The 22,587-nt window shown below is 33.3% G+C and overlaps 3 protein-coding genes and 1 long non-coding RNA gene across 9 annotated transcripts in view; 2 read left to right on the top strand and 2 right to left on the bottom strand.

The window, feature by feature from the left end:
- Positions 1-14,731, bottom strand: part of LOC132753751 (AP-1 complex subunit sigma-2) — a 35,497-nt gene extending 20,766 nt beyond the window's left edge. For all 6 annotated transcript variants that reach the window (XM_060744276.1, XM_060744275.1, XM_060744271.1 and 3 more), the window contains exons 1-2: positions 14,598-14,731; positions 4,059-4,237 (exon numbers count right to left, since the gene is read on the bottom strand). In XM_060744276.1, coding sequence (XP_060600259.1) covers positions 4,059-4,237; positions 14,598-14,600 — 182 coding nt within the window. In that variant the 5' untranslated portion in view covers positions 14,601-14,731. The remainder of the gene's footprint in view (positions 1-4,058; positions 4,238-14,597) is intronic.
- LOC132753750 (carbohydrate sulfotransferase 13-like) lies at positions 1,939-3,446 on the top strand. Its single transcript, XM_060744270.1, has one exon. It carries the CDS (start codon positions 2,174-2,176, stop codon positions 3,323-3,325), a length of 1,152 nt encoding a protein of 383 aa, XP_060600253.1. The 5' UTR covers positions 1,939-2,173; the 3' UTR covers positions 3,326-3,446.
- On the bottom strand, positions 10,085-13,108 carry LOC132753754 (uncharacterized). The gene is made up of 2 exons (XM_060744278.1): positions 10,214-13,108; positions 10,085-10,181 (listed from the first exon to the last, which is right to left on the bottom strand). The coding sequence occupies exons 1-2, from the start codon at positions 13,069-13,071 to the stop codon at positions 10,085-10,087; spliced, it is 2,955 nt and encodes a 984-aa protein (XP_060600261.1). The 5' UTR covers positions 13,072-13,108.
- A 3,196-nt stretch (positions 14,732-17,927) lies between the features above and the next one.
- LOC132753753 (uncharacterized) lies at positions 17,928-22,103 on the top strand. The gene is made up of 3 exons (XR_009629009.1): positions 17,928-18,313; positions 19,511-19,622; positions 21,303-22,103. It is a non-coding gene; the product is annotated as an uncharacterized LOC132753753 (long non-coding RNA).
- The last annotated feature ends 484 nt before the right edge of the window (positions 22,104-22,587 follow it).

The raw sequence follows: 22,587 nt of genomic DNA, 5'->3' as shown, positions 1-22,587 counted from the left end.
GCAACAACATTTCAAATAATCATATCAGATAATTAAAATCAACTCCTATTAAATTGCCTTGACAATAAATATCAAGAAAATCAAGTAAAAGAATGCCCTCAGGTGCAAAAATTCAATGAAATTGACACAATGTATGTAAATATTATGTAATATTTTTAATAACATAATTATGTAACACTTTTTCAAACACATATACAAGTGTACATTTAATTATGTTTGTATGTATATAGTGAAGTAAGTCAAAATAACCAGACTTTTGTGATGGCATGATCCTTTCTGTTTTACTAAGAGATTACAAAATTGAAACATCTAAATGCTACAATGGGTGACCTCATACACTCAATAAATAAGGATACAAGATCGATCAGATAAATTGAAGAAATTCAAACTAACCGTACTAAAGGAATTAAACAGTACAATTTTTACATTTAATTCTGTTATAAAAATACTGTAGGACTTAAAAAAGGGTGTTGTGTAAAAAGGTAACAGTGTAACATGTTCCATGGTAAAGGTAACTTTGGACGGTACCTAGACTAAGGTAGCAACGTGTCATCTGTTAAGTAAGCCGTAACATTTGTTACGTTCCGTAATTGTGCAGAAAGGATAATATCGGAATTATCATAATAGGATTTGCAAATTGTATCAATATGTATCAACATAGTACAGAACATTTATCCCACTTAGAGGCATTAGTAATACAGAAAGTTTTATTTATTACGAAAACTGTTATAAACGGAAAGGAAATTATATCAATTTAAGTATAAGAATATGAAGTACAAGAGAAGTGCCTGAGTGTATTATACCATTGTGCAGGACAATTGATAAAATGATTCATGCAATATTGGATGAAGAATCATAAAACTTTTTCAAATGCCTACGTGTAAAACTCGTGAAAAAAAAGAGAAATTTTATACATGTATGTAGGGATATTAATCACAAACAAGTTCTGAAATATACTACAAGTATATTTTACAAGGAAAAAAATTTATCACCAGTGTTTTCAAATAACAGACCATCTTCTACTGTTATAAAGTTTCATCTTAAAGTAGGAAAAAGTGAATAGGAACAAAGAAAAACGACAAAAAGACAGCAAATTTATAACTTAACTACATGTAAATACTTATAATTACATAAAGTACAGCAATCTAAATTGATACAAAAAATATTATTTAAAAAAAAATTTAATTTTTTTATGGAATTTAACCCCAAAGTAATTTAACCCCCGGGTAAAATACAAAAGGAACATTTTAAATTTGGGAAAATTTTCGGGAAAAACAATTAAAATAACATTTTTGGGGAAAGTTGGGGATATTCACTGAACTTTGTAGAACTCCCCAAAAAAGGTTGGGTAACGCCAAAAACCCAAAAATTTCTCACACATTTTTGGGAAAATTATGAAAAAAGGAAAACCAAAATGATAAAAAATCATAAAATTTTAAAAAAAAATTATAAAGGAAAAGAAAGTTGAAATTCTATATGAAAGCTTTTTTGGAGGGGAAAATTTAAACTTTAAAAATCAAAAGTTACTTCAACAGGAAATTGTTTTTTTTAAAAATTTTAAAAAATTTTTTTAAGTTGTAAAAAAATTTTTAAAATATTTTTAATTTCATTAATTTGGGGTTTAAAGAGTAAAGGGAACTAAAATCTTAGGTCATTTTTCTTAAGCAATATCTCTTATTGTTTCAGAGTTATATCCCGGACAAAGTTCAGTTTTAAAAATGAACAAAGGGCAATAACTCTAAAATTAGGCAAGGCAGAAATATATTTCTTGTGCATTGCATATCTACCCATTAAGATCTATTTACCTACAAAGTTTCATATTGATATCTCTTATAGTTTTAGAGTTATGTCCCAGACAAGATTTTTCTAAAAGGGGAGATAATTTAAAAAATTTAAACAGGACAAAACAGAGTTAATGGTCTTCTTTGGGCACTGCACTCTGCCTCAATGCCCTCTACCACTGTGTGCAGTTTAAACAAATTATGTCCAAGGGTTTTCAAGTTATGTGCTGGACAAGCACAGATATTTTAAAAGCAATCAATTACAATTGTATACATGTACATAATGCTTGCATACATCATCTTTTTTAAAATGATGTACACATATATTTTAATGTTTTTAATTTAAATTTCTTTTTATTACAGATACTAAGGTCTCATATTTCTATCACAAAATGTTTAAGACAAAACACGCATTAACAGAAGTGCAAACAGAGCGAATTAAACATCTGCAGGAAAAGTGCAATTACCTTATGGAAAGGGTCGGAAGGATAAGCTATCAAAACATATACAAACATCAACAGATATACTCAACACGCAACTCTGCCATTTGCGTAGTGGCTAAATCAGGCTGCACATTTCTTAAACAAATAATTTACTATCTTAATGATCCTAAAAAACTTTTAGGTTTAAGGAAGCCTAAACACAATGCGGAAGAACTTAAAAATGTAACTCTGCTCCAAAAAAATGTTTTTAATTTAGCGAGAAAAGATATTCATTACTTGCTCAATTTCGACAATGTGCAAGTTACGGCTCGTGATTTCAGGAAAGGCATGTTTTTGAAAGCCATAGTTGCAAGAAATCCTTATTCACGATTATATTCAGCCTACTTAGACAAGATTTATGTGCCAGTCTTCGAGGATGTCTTTCAAGCCAAATATGAGGAAATAATCTCAACAGGTAGTAAAGTAACACAATTGAAGGCGTGCAAAGATTATGTGTCTTTTGAAGACTTTTTAAAACATGTTTTATCTGAAAGCCGTAAGAGTAACGGAAATCCTCACTGGCTCCCGGCCTATTCTCAGTGTAATGCTTGCAGAGCGAAACCAGATATCGTCATAAAACAAGAGACGTACTACGAAGACATAGAATATTATCTGTCACAAATCGATATCAGTTCATCCGAATGGGAAGAAATCGACTCTGCAATCGCCAAAAAGGGGATCCAATCAGATTCCATAATTACCGGCTTGATTCAAACAATGTTTGATAAAAGCTTGGAAAGTGAACTGTCAATATGCTTCTCCAAGATTCAGATTGCTCAACGTATCTGGGAAGCATTGCAATTTCAAGGTCAAATTTATCAGAATCAGAAATTTCCAGTTGTACGTTTAAAAAACATGCACCTCGATGCGACAAGTGTGGCTGGTGTTTTCCTTTCTCAGATAAAGAAAATGCCAATTACCGTTGAGGAGAGCAAGAATCAGAGGAAAAATGCCCTGGCAAGAGCATTTAGAAATATTAAACCCGAACTGATTATTAACATTCAAGCCATGTTTTATTATGATTTCATGATATTCAATTATGACTTTGAACCACCAAAATAAACTATATGATTTCAAAAATATATAAGATAATTTTGTTGAAGTTCTGATTTACTGAGTTTTGACTTTGATTTTATGAGTAAAACTGCCATGCCTACATATTTAATGTACATTTAATTTTGAAGAAACAATTAATATGAAATTTTCCACGGAAAGGAAATCTTCCTGGAAGTAGAAATAAACTTTCAGTTTGTGTACTTTTAATAGAAGTCACCTACAATGACAATATGTAAACTAAGCAAAAATAATTTGCCCTTAATCAATTACAAAAAGAGCCTTAGTATGATGATATCACATAAATTTAGACACATTCTAGGTATATTTGCGTGCAAACCTTAATTAAAAGGTGACTTTCTTTTCATAGTGTTAAAATTGGCTGTATTTTCAGCTTATATATTAAAATACCCCTCTTGACCCTTAACCAAATCGGTTGTTTTCGTTGACACATCTGTTGCCTCAGATAAAAATGAAAACGTTTGAATGTTTGTCCCTTTTTTCCAGATATACAAATTTATATATTTTTAATCCTGCTGGAGGCAACCACTGCAGACAATGATCAACCGGCATGTCTGTGCTTTCTGACCATGGTCTGCACTGTTGGTTTTTCAGTTGGTACATATTTTGAAATTCTTCCCCTCAAAAATGATGAATGGATCTGTCAAGTGTGAAGGGCTGAGAAGACCATTTAAGATGTAAGGTGTGAAAATCATAAGGGCTAAACAAGAATTTTTTATACCTTTTATAAACTACTTTAAGATCTTTCCACTCAAGAAAGCTGCACATCTTTGGTTTCCTTGACAACACTAGTGTCACCAGTTCCCTTGTTATCTTCTTCTTCATCTTATCTTGGTGCGCAACATACCATTTTTGTAGCCGTAACTTGCCTTGCCGGCTAAACAAAAGCATAAACTGCATCTGCAAAACAAATTCATATCAATCTCTGGAATTTTGATTAGTACTTTTCATTTTATTGCCCGATTGGGAAAATACATATATTGTGATAGTGTCAGGCTGTCATCTTATTCTTGTCTGATTATTATCATGAAAAGGAATAAGCCATAGTTTAAGTAATTTGGGAGGGACATTGCCCTTTTACCATCACATTTTATTCACATCTCAATAAAGTAAAGATTGAAAATTCCAAAAACTAATTAAACCTTTTAAATAAAACCTTACTGCCACTTTTTTGGTGAAAATCAATAGAATACCAAATTATCTTCCAGAATGCAATCACAATATACATTTTAATATCAAAATCAACATTTAATTAACACCAGAAGTAAATTTTGCATCCTGATCAAGCAATACAAAAGGAGTCCCCAGCCAAAAGTTCTAGCCGTACATGCATTTCCTTTTTCAAAATGGTGGAGCATCTTAATTATAGTAAACACACGAAGACAATTGTTGTTTCTTGGTGAAACGAGGACGTTTAAATACATAAAATAGCATGTGCATTTTCGACTTTCATTGTGGGAAGTCAAAATCTTTGGCTTGCCCGGGTATAGACTACACGTGAATATTTAAAAAGAAAAAAAAAACAACAAGAGCACCGCTAGGCGGAGCATTATATGCCCGAAAGTGTTTTTTTTTTTTTTAATAAGGATGAAGCATTTATAAGACATGGGAATTAGCTGTTCATCCTATAAAATTTTACAGCTGTAGGTTGATTAATACTTAAGTTATTAATAATGACCTTAACCTTTGACCTTTTGACCCCAAAATCAATAGGGGTCTTCTACCTTATATGGACAATCATCCTAAAAAATGTTGGAATATTGTTGGCCACTTGGAACTTTAATTATGCTCTAGAAACTGTTTTCAGTATTAAGGTAAAAGTGACATTGACCTTTGACCTTGTGACCCCAAAATCAATAGGGGTCTTCTACCCAATATGGACAATCATCCTACGAAGTTTGAATATTGTGGGCCAAATGGAACTTACTTTATGCCCCGGAAACTGTTTTTGGTTTTAAGGTAATTGTGACCTTGACCTTTGACCTAGTGACCCCAAAATCAATAGGAGTCTTCTGCCCAATATGGACAATCATCCTATGAAGTTTGAATATTGTGGGCCAAATGGAACTTAAGTTATGCTCCAGAAACTGTTTTCAGTTTATAGGATATAGTGACCTTGACCCTTGACCTTTTGACCCCAAAATCAATAGGGATCTTCTACCTAATATGGACAATCATCCTATGAAGTTTGAACACTGTGGGCCAAATGGAACTTAAGTTATGCTCTGGAAACTGTTTTCAGTATCAATGTAATAGTGACCTTGACATTTGACCTTGTGACCCCAAAATCAATAGGGGTTTTCTTCCAAATATGGACAATCATCCTATGAAGTTTGAACACTGTGGGTCAATTGGAACTTAAGTTATGCTCCGGAAACTGTTTTCAGTATCAAGGTAATAGTGACCTTGACCTTAGACCTTGTGACCCCAAAATCAATAGGGGTCTTCTACCCAATATGGACAATCATCCTATGAAGTTTAAACATTGTGGGTCAAATGGAACTTAAGTTATGCTCCGGAAACTGTTTTCAGTTTTAAGGTCATAGTGACCTTGACCTTATGACCTTTTGACCCCAAAATCAATAGGGGTCTTTTACCCACTATGGACAATCATCCTATGAAGTTTGAACATTGTGGGCCATTTGGAACTTAAGTTATGCTCCGGAAACTGTTTTCAGTATCAAGGTAATAGCGACCTTGACCTTTGACCTTGTGACCCCAAAATCAATAAGGGTCTTCTACCTTATATGGACAATCATCCTATGAAGTTTGATTATTGTTGGTCGAATGGAACTTAAGTTATGCTCCGGAAACTGTTTTCAGTTTTAAGGTCATAGTGACCTTGACCTTTGACCCCAAAATCAATAGGGGTCTTTTACCCAATATGGACAATCATCCTATGAAGTTTGAACATTGTGGGCCAAATGGAACTTAAGTTATGCTCCGGAAACCAAATTGCTAACGGACGGACGTACGGACGGACATACGGACAGACAGACGGACGCCAGGGGGTATAACATAATATGCCCTTTCGGGCATATAAAAAGAAAAAAATATAGAATTCTATACCTATCAGCGAAATTTTCAGTGTCATTTCTTGTTGGGCACCGTAACGCAATGATAAACAGCGAGTAATCCGATAATTGACAAATCGCAACTTTTCGGCATACAAGATAACGATAAAAGCCGAGGAATTATGGGCAGCCATCTTGGATGGGAACCATAATAAGACAGGAAACCAGAACAAACGGAAGCAGTGTATAAAATACCAAATGGCACTTTTAAAACGGAAAATAAAAATACCGACTTCCCTGTTCATAGGCTTTGCCAAATTTCATATTAGGACAGGGAACCAGAATAAACGGAAGCAGTGAATAAGATACTGAATGACAACTTTACAACGGAAAATGTTAAATAAAAATGAACAATTATTTTATACTAGTAAATCTAGTCCAATATATTAGACGTTACAGGCTTGTTATAGTTTTTGTCGGTCAAGCCTGACGTCTAATAGTTATTGCTCAAAAACGCATAGCATCATAAAAAATTCCAAAAATGTCTATTGTCCTGCCTTGCAAGCTTTATTCAAAAGATTATCATATTTTCTTTCCATTTCATGCTCAATCATACACAAAAACTGTCAAACGATGTACTTATCAATTTAAAACAAAATATAAACATCAATCTATTTTTGTCTATCAGCCATACTGGTTAAGCAAGGTGCTTTACAGATTGATTCCAAATTTTTGAACGGAAAAATATATTCGAACACACTGACTCTGTTAAACGCTTGCATTTGAATTAGCCAATCAGATTTCGCGCACTTTACGGCCGCCATTTGTTTATCGGCTGTAAAAGGAATTGAAATACATGAGAGGATTTAATCGTGATTTTTCGGATGTGACAGTTTAATTATTTTGACAAAAGGTATTTATTTTTTAGTTTTGTTCATAAATAGGTCAAAAATATGTAAATACACGCTGTCTTCATTGTTTTTCGTTCCGCCCGATTTTCTGGCGGAACATGCTATGGGTTTTTGAGCAATTTCGATATGACGTTGCTTTGCCCAGAAGCAAAAATATCTCAAAGCGACGTCATATTAATATTTATAGGACTACTAGTAAATCAAGCTAATACGGGGAAGTCAAAGACCGGGCCCGCGAAGCGGGTCCGGGCTTAGGCTTGCCCGGCTATAGATTACACGTGAATATTTAAAAGAAAATCAAATAAAAAACAATTAAAAAATATATAGAATTCTATACCTATCAATGAAATTTTCAGTGTCAGTTCAAGTCGGGCGCCGCCATTTACAATGTACGTCAATGATAATAGGCGGGGTATTCCGATAACGGAACAAATCTCAACTTTTCGGATTAGTAATAATCGTCGAGTGTTCCGAGTGAAAACGGAAGCGGTGTATGTAATATCGAATGACACCTTTAAAACGGAAAGAATGAAAGGATTTTTTTAACGACTTCCCCGTTCATAGGCTTTGCCTAATTTCATATTAGTCGATTATTCTGAGTGAAAACGGATCTGGAAGCGGTGCATGAATTACCGAATGACACCTTTAAAACAAACTAGAACTCCGCGAGTCGGATGTGTCGCCTTGTGAACAATGTAGTTTAGGGGAAATGGCCAGGACAAAAATGAAATATAAAAATTAACAAAGGGCAATAACTAAAAAAATAATAAGTGCAGAGCAGCAGTTTCTGTACACTGCACTTCTTATCAATAACATCTATCATTCTATGATGTTTCAAGTCCATAGCTTTCATACTTGAGGAGAAATGACCAGGACAAAAATAAAGTAAGAAAATCAACAAAGGGCAATAACTCAAAAATAAGAAATATAGAGTATCAGTTCTTATGCACTGCACTTCTTTTAAATGAGATCTATCATCCTATGAAGTTTCAAGTCCATAACTTTTATACTTTCGGAGAAATGGCCTGGACAAAAATTAAGTATGAAAATTAACAAAGGGCAATAACTCAAAAATTAAGAAATGCAGAGTACCGATTCTTGTGCACTGCACTTCTAAATAATGAGATCTATCATCCTATGAAGTTTCAAGTCCATAGCTTTTATACTTAAGGAGAAATGGCCCGGACAAAATTAAAGTATGAAAATAAACAAAGGGCAATAACTCAAAAAATAAGAAATGCAGAGTACCAGTTCTTGTGCACTGCACTTCTTCTTAATGAGACCTATCATCCTATGAAGTTTCAAGTCCATGGCTTTTATACATTAGGAGAAATGGCCCGGACAAAAATAAAGTATGAAAATTAACAAAGGGCAATAACTCAAAAATTAGGAAGTGCAGAGTACTGGTTCTTGTGCACTGCACTTCTTCTTAATGAGATCTATCATCCTATGAAGTTTCAAGTCCATAGCTTTTATACTTAAGGAGAAATGGCCCGGACAAAATTAAAGTATGAAAATAAACAAAGGGCAATAACTCAAAAAATAAGAAATGCAGAGTACCAGTTCTTGTGCACTGCACTTCTTCTTAATGAGACCTATCATCCTATGAAGTTTCAAGTCCATGGCTTTTATACATTAGGAGAAATGGCCCGGACAAAAATAAAGTATGAAAATTAACAAAGGGCAATAACTCAAAAATTAGGAAGTGCAGAGTACTGGTTCTTGTGCACTGCATTTCTTCTTAATGAGATCTATCATCCTATGAAGTTTCAAGTCCATAGCTTTTTTAGTTGAAGAGAAATGGCCCGGACAAAATTAATGTATGAAAATTAACAAAGGGCAATAACTCAAAAAATAAGAACTGCAGAGTACCGGTCCTTGTGCACTGCACTTCGGGTTATTGAAAGAAGCATGCATACCAAGTTTGAAGTCAATCAGACTTATAGTGACTGAGTTATGCTCCGGACAAGCTTTAGGTAGCGACCACAACCCATTTTTAAAAATTTCAAAAAGGCATTAGTGTTATACATCATTGGAAAGGTCTTGGCAAAACAAGTTCAGTGGTGCAAATTTTATCAAAATCGGATGTTCCTATCCAAAGTTATGGCCCTTTCAATTTTTATCAAATTGCGAATTTTCTGCCGTCCTTGTGTTATTTTATATAATCATACTCATATATTCCTTAAAGATATAATACATATGTTTCATACATGAATTAAGAGGTTATTGTAAGCTTAATTCAATGGGACATATTTAATCAAGATCTGATGTGTGTTTATTACTTAAATCAAATTTATCTGTACTGAGTTATGGCCCCTTGATTTTTTGTGAACAGGTCTTTCACCCGAACCTTCAAATTAGCACAAACCCAGGTAATATTTAGCTGTTAAAGAATAAAAAGAGATAAACAGTGATAAACATACATTTTATATATGCAAGTGAAAAGTCTTACCAAGACAATTTCAGTTATATTTATGAGGGTCAGTTTGGCAGTGTTAAGTTAAGGACCTTGGACTGCCTTCGAAAGTTTATTATTTCGACATCAACTTGTGATATTTGAAATATGCGTCATTGAAAAAAAGAAATGTCATACACATTATTAGGCTTATATTTTCCTGACAATATTCATTATTTTATTTCAAGACATTTAAGGACAAGAAGAAGCCATAATTATAAATCTAAGTAATACTTATTTAACCCTGATTTACATAAGCAAGTCAAATAAAATACCGAAATTTTGTATTTGCCTTCACCGTACCATTTTAACCGAACTAAATGCGTACATCACGAACAAAATTGTTCTTAAAAAAGTTCACGGATGATCACATCTCCAGCTCTATATTCCTCCCCCAACTTTGATGTGTAAACAGCATCATCATCTTCATACACAACATTAAACCATGCTGGGAACCCAGGAACCTGCAAATACAAAAATAGAAAATGTTTTGAGTACAAGTTTTAAATAATCTATCAAATTATCATATATATCCAAACATTGAACAGGCAGATAGCAGTTAAACTTTACCTGTGAAATAACTCTGCCATTGTACCACTTTGGGGCATCATTTTCAATCCACTTATGTTCTATATATTTGCCAACTAGCATATGGGGTTGTTCAGGTGGAGGAACTTGATAAGCATTTTCAATAAGTGAGGCAACTTTATCTTTAAGTTCATCTACACTTAGTGGGACACGCTTTCCATCAACCTGTTTACTAAATGTGTATACATTTGGAGTTTCACTCTTTTGATTAAAAACATTTTTCCTAAATCTAAGTTGAACTTTCAATGCCTCTTCTTTTTCTTTTTTTGATTCAATTTTTTCTAACTCACTTTCCATCTGCGCTACATTTTGCCACAAACCATAAAAAAGCATATCTGCAGTCTCCCTTTCAAGTTTTTCTATTCGCCGCCTCTCTTGCTCTACTTTCTTTCTAAAATCTTCTTCCTGTTTTTCTACTCTCTTTGCTAATATTGTTTGCTCTCTTTGTTTAAACCGCACTCTTTCAGCTTTCACACCACTCCTACTTTCTTTTATTATTTCATTCATGTTCTCCTGACCTGACAGCCACTCACTAGTCTTATTTAATGAAAATGTAATTTGTGACTCAAGAGCCAGGGTTTTAATATTTGGCTTAGCAGTAAGTATATGATCTACATATGAAAAAACACGTTCAGGAAACTTATTATGTTTATCTACGCTAGCTGTTATATCTGGATTTATTATTTCATATTTTCCACCGGGGAGATGGTCACCATATTGCCTTTGAATTAATTTTGAAAGTGCGGGTATTATGACACTTAGAATAAGAATGACGTTTCCATCATATTCAGAAGGCTGTACAAGATGCGTGTAAACTATATCCTTTTTGATTGGAATGTCATCATATAAAACTAATTCACCTTTTATAAATTCCTCAAGATTTTTTACTACATCATTCAAGAATGTTAAAAGAGCTAAATACTTTTCACTCATCATTGAAATTGAAACATTTTTGCTTTCTATCACTTTCCATAATGGTGTTGTTATAATTTTTGAAATAAGTCCTAAAGCTTTACAGCCTGCTAAAAAGAAGGGAGTTTTTAAATCTTTAAGGACACTTTGCAAAAGACCATTCATGGAGGATATTTTATCAAGATATTCAGTCATTTTATCTTTAAGAAAATAAACATGCCCAGCATTGGAAAACAAAATGTTGAACCTATTGCCGCGTAAAGGCTGCAAAGGCAAACCCAATATATTGTTTTGCTTTAAAAAGTCAGCTATGTATGTTTTAAAACCCTGATGGCAGCCACTTTTTTGGTCCCCTCTCCTTGCGAAAGCTTTACAGGCTGTATGAATAAGACGAACCGTCCCAGACTGACCTGACTTTGCAAAAGATGGATTGTCAATAGGAATGTTGCCATCAAAATGGGCCTTTTCTATTTCAAATAAAGATTTCTGAGACGCATCTGCCATATGCACAAGTGTGTGGAGACCACAGAAAAAATTATTCATACTTGAAATTGCTTGTTTTGATTCCTCATTCATTAAATTAAAGTTTTCAATCACTTCTGGTAAAATTGTATCTCTATATTCTTTCAACATGTCATTAAATTTTGTTTCTGTGGAAGCTCTATCACTCATGGTGTTTTTAATATTAACAAGAATTTTTTTTGCAGTATCTGTGTCACAATTACCGGCTAAATCAATATCATACAATATATCTTTAAAAGTTTCAAGTGTATCACTTGATGACTTAGTAGCCATATCTCTTAGACCTAAAAGTAAGTAGTTACCCTCTGCATCCCTTGTGCCAAAGGCGCCCCACTTTGACCCATACTTTGAGGCTTCATCAGTATGAAGAGTTGTGTTCTTATTTTCAGAACATTCAGATATATGTCGCCTGGCAATTAAGGATCTTTCAATTGACCAATTATTTATTGTGCTAGCACAGGGTAACTTATTTGCTTTCTTTTTACAAAGTTTTAGAACACTTTCAATAACATTACTAACATGTTCACATGAGACATGGTTATCTAACAAAGTATAAACACACGCATGTAATTCTGAGATATAAGAATTTGAGTCAACATCAAAGAGGTCCATGTTCTCAATCTTTTTCAGATCAAGGTTTTCAATATTAAGTTCATCAATAATGTGTTTAAGATTTTTTATTTCTTCATTTTTTACACACAAAGTTTCTTTAAGTTCAAGAATTTGTAACCTTAAATCATGAATGACATTTTCAGCTGTTAAATTTTGTTGCACCTTTTGTACCTTATCACGCCAATAGGCCTCCCTATTGGCGGTTCGTTTTAAAGCTTTTTGACTTTTATTTAACAAATCTAAATTAGCATCTAAACTTTCATTCAAAGTGTCTTTTTCTTCAGTTAACACCTCTAACTCCTCTTCCATAGTAACCATTTCATATTTTGTATCACACAATTCATTTGCTAATTTTTCGGCAACTTCCTTATATACAGTTGCTTGTAAGACAGGATTATCATTTGGTTGAAATGGGGTGGCAGATGTTAAACATTTATCATTGGCATTGGTTTTACAAGGTGTACTTTCTTTAGAACTTGGAAATATAAAAGTATCTTTCATAAAACTGTCAAAATGTTGTTTGCCTTTCACTCGAGTTTTGCTTTTATTTAAATGCTGGTACTTCTGATAAATACGGGTGATGTGACTTAGCAAAGCTTTGTATGTGATATTTGAAAGTTTTGATGGGTATCTTTCTATCATGTATTTTGTTGTGGCATCAAGACCATGACCCTTTACATGCTCAATTACATTTTCATTTGAAATAAAACTTGAATCCATGCTTGCATATATCTGAAATTTAATAAATGATTTGTTAAAACTTATACTTACTAAGTATTACTTTGTAAACTGTATGAATACTGTACTGGAATCAATGGAGTCCATAACTGAAAATGATGGGAAATAAAACCAAAATGTTAAACAAAAGAAAAAGATAACAAAATGATAAATTGTACTAGTCATTAACTTATAAACTAAAGCGTCAATTTAGACAAAATAAATAAATATGTATCAAATAAAATAAAATTTAATCATGTCCACAGAATAAAATCAAAATGCAGACAGTTCACCTGATGAAACCATCATGACAGGATCAAACAAAGTCAAAGACCTCCATGAAAACAAAAATTGGTTGATAAACAAAATGTCAAGGACATACCCTTGGATCCACGTACAAAATCATTGTATTATGATTATGAACAAACATTTCCAAAGCTTTAAAACACATAAATAAACACACTATCAATTTTAAACCACATAAATAAACACATTATCAAACTAAAAATGAGCTATAATCATTATTTACAATTCAAAATTACTATTGTCTCCATTTCAAGAACGTTTGTTTACATATCCGAATTTGATTATGTATCCGAATTATTTCAAATTGTACTTTCTGTTTCGATATGACAACTTCCGGTTTCATTTCGGGGAACACCTACTTCAGTTTTCTGACGTGCGCAACAAGTGCGCAGACTCGCTTGCAAATGACCTTCACATATCCGTAAATAAAAATAATTGATATCATCAAAAATCAACAAATTTAGACCGAGGGAGGGGCTAACCCGGGTAAAATACCTATTTTTCCGTCACCAGAGGACTAATATTTCAATTTTCTAAGAGTAATTTCAATGTATTAATGGAAAAACCACACCGACAGGATGCGCATATAAAGCAGACATCAACATCACGTGGTTATTTGCCGCCAATGAAAGCAAATCTCGCAATTATCGAGATTTACGTAACTACCCTACTGTAAACAAAATGGCTTCCACGGAGGCGGAAGTAAACAAATTACATCGAAACAAAGCGTAAATTTGCCGACAAAAATAAACAAAGTATACAACAAGTACCAAAAACATGTAAAAAAACATGTCCTTTCACTATTTTAAATAATAAAAAGTAAAAACACTTACCGGTAGACTGCCAAAAATGTCGTACAAAATCTATACTGTTTACGTTACGGTAGAAGGCAAATACAAAATGGCGGCGCCGATTGGGGTCGCTACTTTAGGGGACGCCGACAACGACAACGACACAGACGCCGCCGACGAAAGTAACCCCTATATGTCACCTTTTCAAGGCGACACAACAAAATGAACGATTTCTTAACCAACTTCCCCGTTCATAGGCTTTGCCTAATTTCATATCATTTATTAATAAACATGATGAATATCGGATCATTCATGTCATAAATTATTTGGTTCATATCAGACATATGCTGGATTTTGTAGACTTTTCCTTTGCAAATCGACTTCTTAACAATGAAACATATTCAATGGATAAAAAAATGAACATCTTCTTACCATTTTGACAAATGGCAAAGGAAAGTGAATAAAGTAGAGCTATTGATTTTAATTTTAATTTCTATGTTGTTGGTCCCACCTCACTTCCTGTATTCGTAAGAATAAATTGTTGTAATATCGACTTTTAATATGTAAAAACCGATAGCCGTATCGAAACCGTAAATCATTATGTAGAAACGGCCTACTGAATTTTCGTACTAATATATTCTATAGTAAATGCATTACATTTAAGGCTAAATGCTGGAGCATATTCGGAACAGGAATTTTATAGCTATGTCTTTAAACACCAATGCAATGCAAGTAAAATTAGCACAAACAATAATATATTAGCCCTTGCAGTTTTTCTGCAGCTTTGAATTTGTGCACAATCACTATAAAATAATCCAAAACAGCAACTGGTGAGTATTCTGAAAAAATGATCGGTCTGATTTTACATAATAACGACATAAATATAGGAATTGGCTGCTACGAGAATCGATCGCTCAGGTGTCAGTTGCATACAAAGACAAACCTACTTATCCAGTCGGTAGTTGCTTGTCCCGATATCTTGTATCATCTTCCACACAAAATACTAAATTACTAAAATTGTACTTATTGCTATGAAAAAAACAACACAGAAGCAAAAGTTTGTTCAGGTAGTTGCCAAAAACTTTATGGAAATTGTAACAGTAAAGTAAAAAATGTTTCGAGGAATACAAAAGGAGTTATATTCCTGGGACTCAATTTGGCTTTAAAGAGTCGTAGTACATCGATATCTTTATCTTTATCTTTCTTCTACTCAGAAATGCTAGGTCATGGAGAATACACACTTTAAGTCACCATATTGCACACAATAGCAATACAGATGCAATAAAAGCACTTAAAAAATTTTGGCCATTTATGTAAGGGATGACTTTAATTTGGACTCTTCACAACGTAAAAGAACTATTTTCTACACTACATGTCCTGGGTAAATTCCGTCATTGACTTAAGAACACCGTGGGTTCGAACTTCAGTAGGACTTTTGCATTCTATTATAATATACACATAAGCATAAGAAATTTCATCTGCCAAAAAAACTGGAAATATAGAGAAATAGAAAACCTATAGAATGTCCAAAACGGCAAAATTGAAAATGTTGCAGACTCGATTTGATTGAGCCTGTTGATGGACAATACTGGAAAGTGCAAGCTACCTAGCACCGGCTAAAGTATACTTGACATTGTAAAATTTTGAATCTGGAAACATCCACAGATGCATGAGCTCATACGGCGGTTATCATGAAACCTCCAATGTGGCAAATCCGTGTCATGTCATGATCAGCAGAGTATGGTCTCCAAGACAAAGAACGCATGTGCCCTAAACGAAAGAACAATAGGCTAAACTAAATAAGATGGAATTTTGGAAAGGGATCAGCAGACTAGCTGTCAAAATACAACTTTAAAAACAACTTTTAAAGCTTCCTACTCTATCCGTAAAAATTATTTTATGTTCTTTCTTATGTAAATGAAAGATTACAAATAAATATTGTTTAAACTAAAATACAAATTTCAAAAGCAGCCAACATATATTTAAGGTTAAATTAAGAATACTTGAACCACCCACCTAAAAATAGCCAGATAACAATAACTAAAAGTACCACAAACACAACAATTATTTTGTGCTGAACAAACACCGAGAATCGGAAATATAACATCACTAACTTGTTGTACGATGGCGACATTATTACAGCCTCCAATTGACCTTTACATTGTCAGCGTGACTTAAAGCCCAACAAATTAAACAAAATAACAAAAACTTAAACAAAACTTTATGTTTCACTCAACATATTACGCAATTCAAGTATATATGTCTTTTTAAAACAATGCTAATACTCTTATTATTATAGACATTCAATACAGAATGCACTTTTTAAGAAATATATCGAATTTGGCATGAGTACGACCATTTAAAGACTGGTGTCATAATTTCTTTATAAAAATACAAGTTTAGACTGCACCTCCATTGTCTTGTAAAGACTGAGACGGAGATATCTATTTTATCAATTTTATCACCAGAATACGTATACAATGAGATAGCCAGTGTACTTAATGTGCATTAGCTAGTCTCTACATATGGACTTTATCAGGAGTGATGAATACGTATACCACAGGTTTCATTTATCTCGTCTTCTCTTTTCCCCTCGGTACGTGTACGTCTTTGGGAACACAGAGCATCGGCAGATGATTGAAGAACCAATGTTTCGTGTAAGACGGCAAGTTCTTATGTTTTCTACAGCTCGGAGTTACGTTTAAGGCGGCACGACGAAGCTTGCATGAAGTTAGCTGTCGGTGTCCGGACTTAAGCCGATAGGAGTGGCCCTACAAAGTATGCAGATTCAACGAAGATTTTGTACTAGGGTGGATGAGCCCCTAGTACGAATGACGGCTTGTAAGTAAAGTAAGGTCCTTTGCTTGGCACCAACATACCTTTAAATTTAAGGAATACCTTCATTATTGTCTCAGGTTAGTGTACATTTAGGTTCTCATTGACCGCCGTACAGTGACCTACTTTTGGCTTAAAATTCATTACTTCGGCTAAAACTCCAAGGAGGTAAATTATCACCACTTTGTGCTTCAAAATTAACTTGGAATGATTGGTGACATGTCCGGGGTACCGTACTCGACAGCGAAAGCTGTTTTTTGCCTTACCGGGCGGATGGACGTTAAGCATACATGTAGACTACATACATATATCACAGGTTTAACCCCTGGCGACAACTACATTGAAACTGTACCCTAACGCTAACTGGACAGCTGACTGATTTTATTCAAAGAGTTAATGAAATTTACATATTTATATTTAAATAAAACTAGATTTTTCTTTGATCATCACAATCTTTGTTCAATGTGTTGATCGATGAAATAGTTCTACAGACTTTGAAAACGTGATAATGTATTTTAAGGACCGGCGAAAAGGAAATCGTAGCAGAGATTGTGCTCAAGCATTATGGTTCATGGACAATTTATGTAAGCGAAATGATACTTCATATAACGAAATGAAAATAAAGAAGTAAATAAAACTGTTCAAACCTTCATTTAATGTTAGACGCTAATTTTTAGTTGGGACGTAGTCCCAACTAGTGCACTTACAAACCCGAAATTTCCAACCATACAGGGTAACGCCCACTGCTGTGACGTTTCATCGCCACTCTATATGCTATATTGTATTCTAACATATCAACGTAAGCTGAATTCATAGTGATCACCCGACCATGACCGACGCATAACCGCCGCGAGTGAAAAAATAGTGCTCTGAATTTCTGAAAACTTCGATTTATTGCGAACAGAAAGAGGAGACAAGAAATTTATTTTTTGAAAATAATGTGCAATTGAGCTTGAATTACGGTATTAGAAACGTAGCGGATACAATTTGAAAGGTCACATAATTCTATGAATGGGATAGTAAATTAATTGGGTCATAGTGCTTGACGGCTTGCAATATTTAACTTACTCATCCGCCTTATCATCACATTTTTTTGTATTATATTCCAGAAATTTTTGAAAAAGACAATATTTTTCGGATAAATTTTGTAGTTTATAATTGCAAAGTGGATATTGAAATAGAATTAGCCAGAGATGTAGATAATCTATTCGTCTCTGAATTAGCCGATAATTAGGTTAAATGAATCCGACAACTTCCGGTATATTTTTTGACCTACTTCACGAGCATAATTATCAGCCTGTTAAGCTCATAAGGTAAGTTATAAAGCAAAATATGTTATGAATTTGATGAATAATAATATTAAGTTTATTTATTGATGCCAATTTGTTTCCGAGGACTAAAACTTTCGTAAATAATTTCGAAGTAATTTGGAGATCTCGAGTCTTTCGTACCCAAGACATTTCGATCATACTTAGACTGCAAATCGACAGATTTTACAAATTGATATTACACAGATGTCTGCCTTTACAGGAAAACCGGCATATATGCCTACAATTTTTTGGTCTTGTCACGGCCGTTACGTCTCTACCAAATGGGGCACATTCTTGAATATTTCAGAATAATTTTATTTTGACCTTTATAAATTATTATATCTATATCTATTTAAAGTCTAGCCATTTCATTTTGGGTCATCTTTTTACAATTTGAATAATTATTCTGGAAAAACAAAGTGCGCAAATGATCTAAAGGTTTGTACAAAGATTAGTGTTCTAAACATTCATCAAATGGTACATTTATCTGGAAAAAATATTTCAGTTCCATCATGACAAAATACCTCAATGGAACCCCTTTAAATTGAATTACACTTTTTTTAAATGTATGGGTAAATTCCATTTTCAGTAGTTGAAATTTTTCCTCTTTTCTCATTAATCAAGCTATAGTTTCCCATTTATAAAGCCACAGGTTGTTTTGAAAGTTGAAAAAAAATCACTGCCACCTTGATAATTGTTAACCTGAAAAATCTTCAGGCACTTAAAGGGATTTGAACCCCAGACCTCTTGATTACAAGGCAGACACACAACCATGTCGCGAAAATGTCAACACAACAGCAAGACTGTTGGAAATGATCTATACCTGTTCTCAATACATGGTTGAAGTTATTTATCAGTGTTTAAATTAGACATTTTATATGATTTTAACAATTTTTGACACTACTGATATTCACATTTTTTTCACAAATCTACATGTAAAAAATAAAGATCATAATAAAATGATAGAACATTTTCTATTTTAGTGGTAATACTGTGGAGTAATATGAAGAAATATTATTAATATTTTATTATCATAAATTTTTCAAATTTTAATTATGTCATTACATGCTGTACACAATCATATTATTGTGTAAACATATATATACATTGTATAGACACATATATACATTGTATATACACACACTAAGAGAGTAGTATTAGATGAATTTGAAAATGAAATCTCTAAATTGATATTTTCAGGGAAATAAAAGATCATTTACTTTAATATTCACTTGGAAAGGCTGGTACATGTAGCTAGAAAAAAGTACAGTATAAGATTAAACAAAGACTAGAAGATTATTACAAACAACAGGTACTTATATAATATTTAATGTATATTTCACAAACCAAACTGTTTTCCAAAAAAAATTAATGAAAACAATATTTGACCTAGAGTCATAAGATTGACAGAACAGTGGCGTGTGGGGGCATCCGTGTCCTATGGACACATTTCTAGTTTCACTTATATACTATGTAGAAATTTTGTGAACGCAACTCCTCTTAAACCGGATGGCAGATTTTGCTTAAACTTACAGGGATGAACAACCTTCAGGTGTAGATGGTAGTAAAGGAAAGAATTTTTGCTGCGACCAAATTTTACAGAATTATGGCCCTTTGTTGATTTTTTCACGATAATTACTATGTAGAAATTTTGTGAATGCAACTCCTCTTAAACCGGATGGCAGATTTTGCTTAAACTTCCAGGGATGAACAACCTTAATGTGTAGATGGTAGTAAAGAAAGAAATTTTTGCTGCAACCAAATTTAACAGAATTATGGCCCTTTTTTGATTTTTTCATTATATACTATGTAGAAATTTTGTGAACGCAACTCCTCTTAAACCAGATGGCAGATTTTGCTTAAACTTCCAGGGATGAACAACCTTAATGTGTAGATGGTAGTAAAGGAAGGAATTTTTGCTGCGACCAAATTTTAGAGAATTATGGCCCTTTTTTGATTTTTAGTTTTCAACTTGTGGCACATGTAGTCCAAAAAATATTTGACCTAGAGTCATAAGATTGACAGAACAGTGGCTTGTGGGGGCATCCCCGTGTCCTATGGACACATTTCTAGTTTTCTTCTTAGTGTGCCTTTATTGCTAAGATCTATTTAATTGACAGACTGTTTTTAAAGTTTGAAGGGATAATCTTTGAAACATTCAGATTGGTTATTAAACTAACCATTATTTACTTTATTTGTAGCCAATAAGTAATTATACCTTTAAATTGTATGCTGTCGAAACAAATTAATTGTATACTGTCTGAATTGTATACACACCAGTCTCTCACAACGCATTACTCACCCCAAATGAGGGTAAAAATAACTCTGACATAAAGAAGTCTGCGTAGGGATGACAATTTTATTAATAAAACACAATATATTGTTCATTGCTCATTGTTTTTCAGAGTTTAATATTGCAAGTGCAAATTTGATAGTTCCACTGTGTTACTATGTATTAAAATATTCAAAACTACTTTCACTTCCGGTTTTAATTTAAACTAACAATTGACGAAATACGAGTGTTGAACGAATACCAATAAAGGATTGTCAGAAGGAGTGTTTTGCGCATGTTTTGAGTAAAAATGATGTAAAGGCTATTACACCAACAGAGTATGGAAAAAGTTTAAATTTTCAAGTGGCCTGATTTCCGTTTTGTTCTATCACTTCGGTGTTAAAGCCGCCATGTAAAAGTAGTGCGTTCCATCATGCTTAGAGTGGTTTCACACAGGTCAGTAAGACCGGTGTACACAATGTTCTGTCTGCACATATGTGTCAGAAAAAATATCACAAAAAAGGAATTTAGTATTACTATGAGTATTTATTAAAGAAATTGTATTTCAAATATATTTAAATAGTATTATTGAAAGTCATTTTGTATGACAGACACACAAATCTAGTGCTCTGCATTATAAATGTAAGAAGAGACAAATAAGATAAGCATTATTTTGCAAATTATTGCACTTCATATAATTTTTATTGCTTTTTTTTTAAGGTGGACATGTGTCACTGTCAAGCGAATGAAGATAAGCATCACACTCGGTGGGAATCTCCAGTTTCCAGATGTAGTGATCATAACTGTATAGGCACCATTAACACTTTGGACTAGTTGGAGTATTTTAGAGGGCTAGTCTGAATTGAATCCCCTGTCAATAGTAAAGGCCAGTCATGAACATTGTGTTAAAGGAAAATGTTAAAACTCGGATTTCCCGCTTAACCAATCATTACTTTACCTTATATTCAGTGCGGTAATATAGGAAATGGTTACTTTCTGGAACGGAGCTGTCAATTATTTTAATTTTTTAGCTTGTTAGTGTTATCGTCGGACAGTTGTGAAGTAAAGACATCGCAGTTTGACTGTATACAAGTTGCCTTAAAGAAAGTATGTCGAAATCTTAACAGTTATTCGTTGATTTTGTAGAAATTGACCAGAATTCACCTTTGTTTACACGCATCGCTTGGACGTCGAAAACGACATGCAATGACATTTCAGTGAAATTTGGAAACTTGCTCGTATTTTGGAGCATTTTGTAGGATTTCGATGAAGTAAAGTGTTTATGATAGGATACATTATTCCTAGAGACAACCACAAAAATAAAATAGTGATCTGGTGTATTTTTACCGAACAGTTCTTGTTTGTTTTGCATGATATTTTTCTCTCGTTAGGGACCTTTATTCTTTATATATAGTATTATGAGCGTATATGGGTAAATGTGGTATATAGTGCCTGTGGTTTTATCATGTATCTTAGCTTGCCTGGTGTAATGATAAGTAATAAACCTGAGAATTGAAACTATGAGAATAAATTGTTGTTATAAGTCCCCTTATATTTTCATTAAGAGGGGACTAAAGGCTGACCCATTTCTGTATGTCAATGAAAGCTGAATTTTGCTATAACTTAAATGGTACAAAAGTAAGGTTCATCATACTGGTATCTGATATAGAACTATACAGAGATTTAGCATGTTAATATAATTTATGCTTCTGAAAGGGAGAGAGTATAGTTGCGGTCTTAACCATCTGTCGGTATGGACTCAAGTAATATTATGGATAAATATCTGTGTTCATTCCATACAGACTTGTACTTTTGGGGAAAAAGGTTGCTCATGTGAGGAAAATATGTTTTTAATGGTGTTTTTGAGATTTTAGTTGATAAAGGAAAAAAAACATAGTCTGAACTTAGGAAGACATTTGTCCTTCACACTCTTGTCCGAAATATGAATATAACTAGATATGTATTGAAGGGATTTTATGTAAACTTCACAAAGTGATAGAGACTT

Source organism: Ruditapes philippinarum, unplaced genomic scaffold (genome assembly GCF_026571515.1).
Source record: "Ruditapes philippinarum isolate M1 unplaced genomic scaffold, ASM2657151v2 ctg208_1_1_1_1, whole genome shotgun sequence".
In the NCBI taxonomy this organism is placed as follows: domain Eukaryota; kingdom Metazoa; phylum Mollusca; class Bivalvia; order Venerida; family Veneridae; genus Ruditapes; species Ruditapes philippinarum.
The sequence above is the reverse complement of the archived record's forward strand: the minus strand, read 5'-3'. Positions and strand labels throughout refer to the sequence as shown.

Excerpts from the sequence above, each read along its gene's own strand:
- LOC132753750 (XM_060744270.1), top strand. The coding sequence starts at position 2,174 with ATGTTTAAGACAAAACACGCATTAACAGAAGTGCAAACAGAGCGAATT.
- LOC132753754 (XM_060744278.1), bottom strand. The coding sequence starts at position 13,071 with ATGGATTCAAGTTTTATTTCAAATGAAAATGTAATTGAGCATGTAAAG. Across the intron at positions 10,182-10,213 it reads ATAGATTATTTAAAACTTGT|GTTCCTGGGTTCCCAGCATG; the intron begins ACTCAAAACATT and ends TTGTATTTGCAG.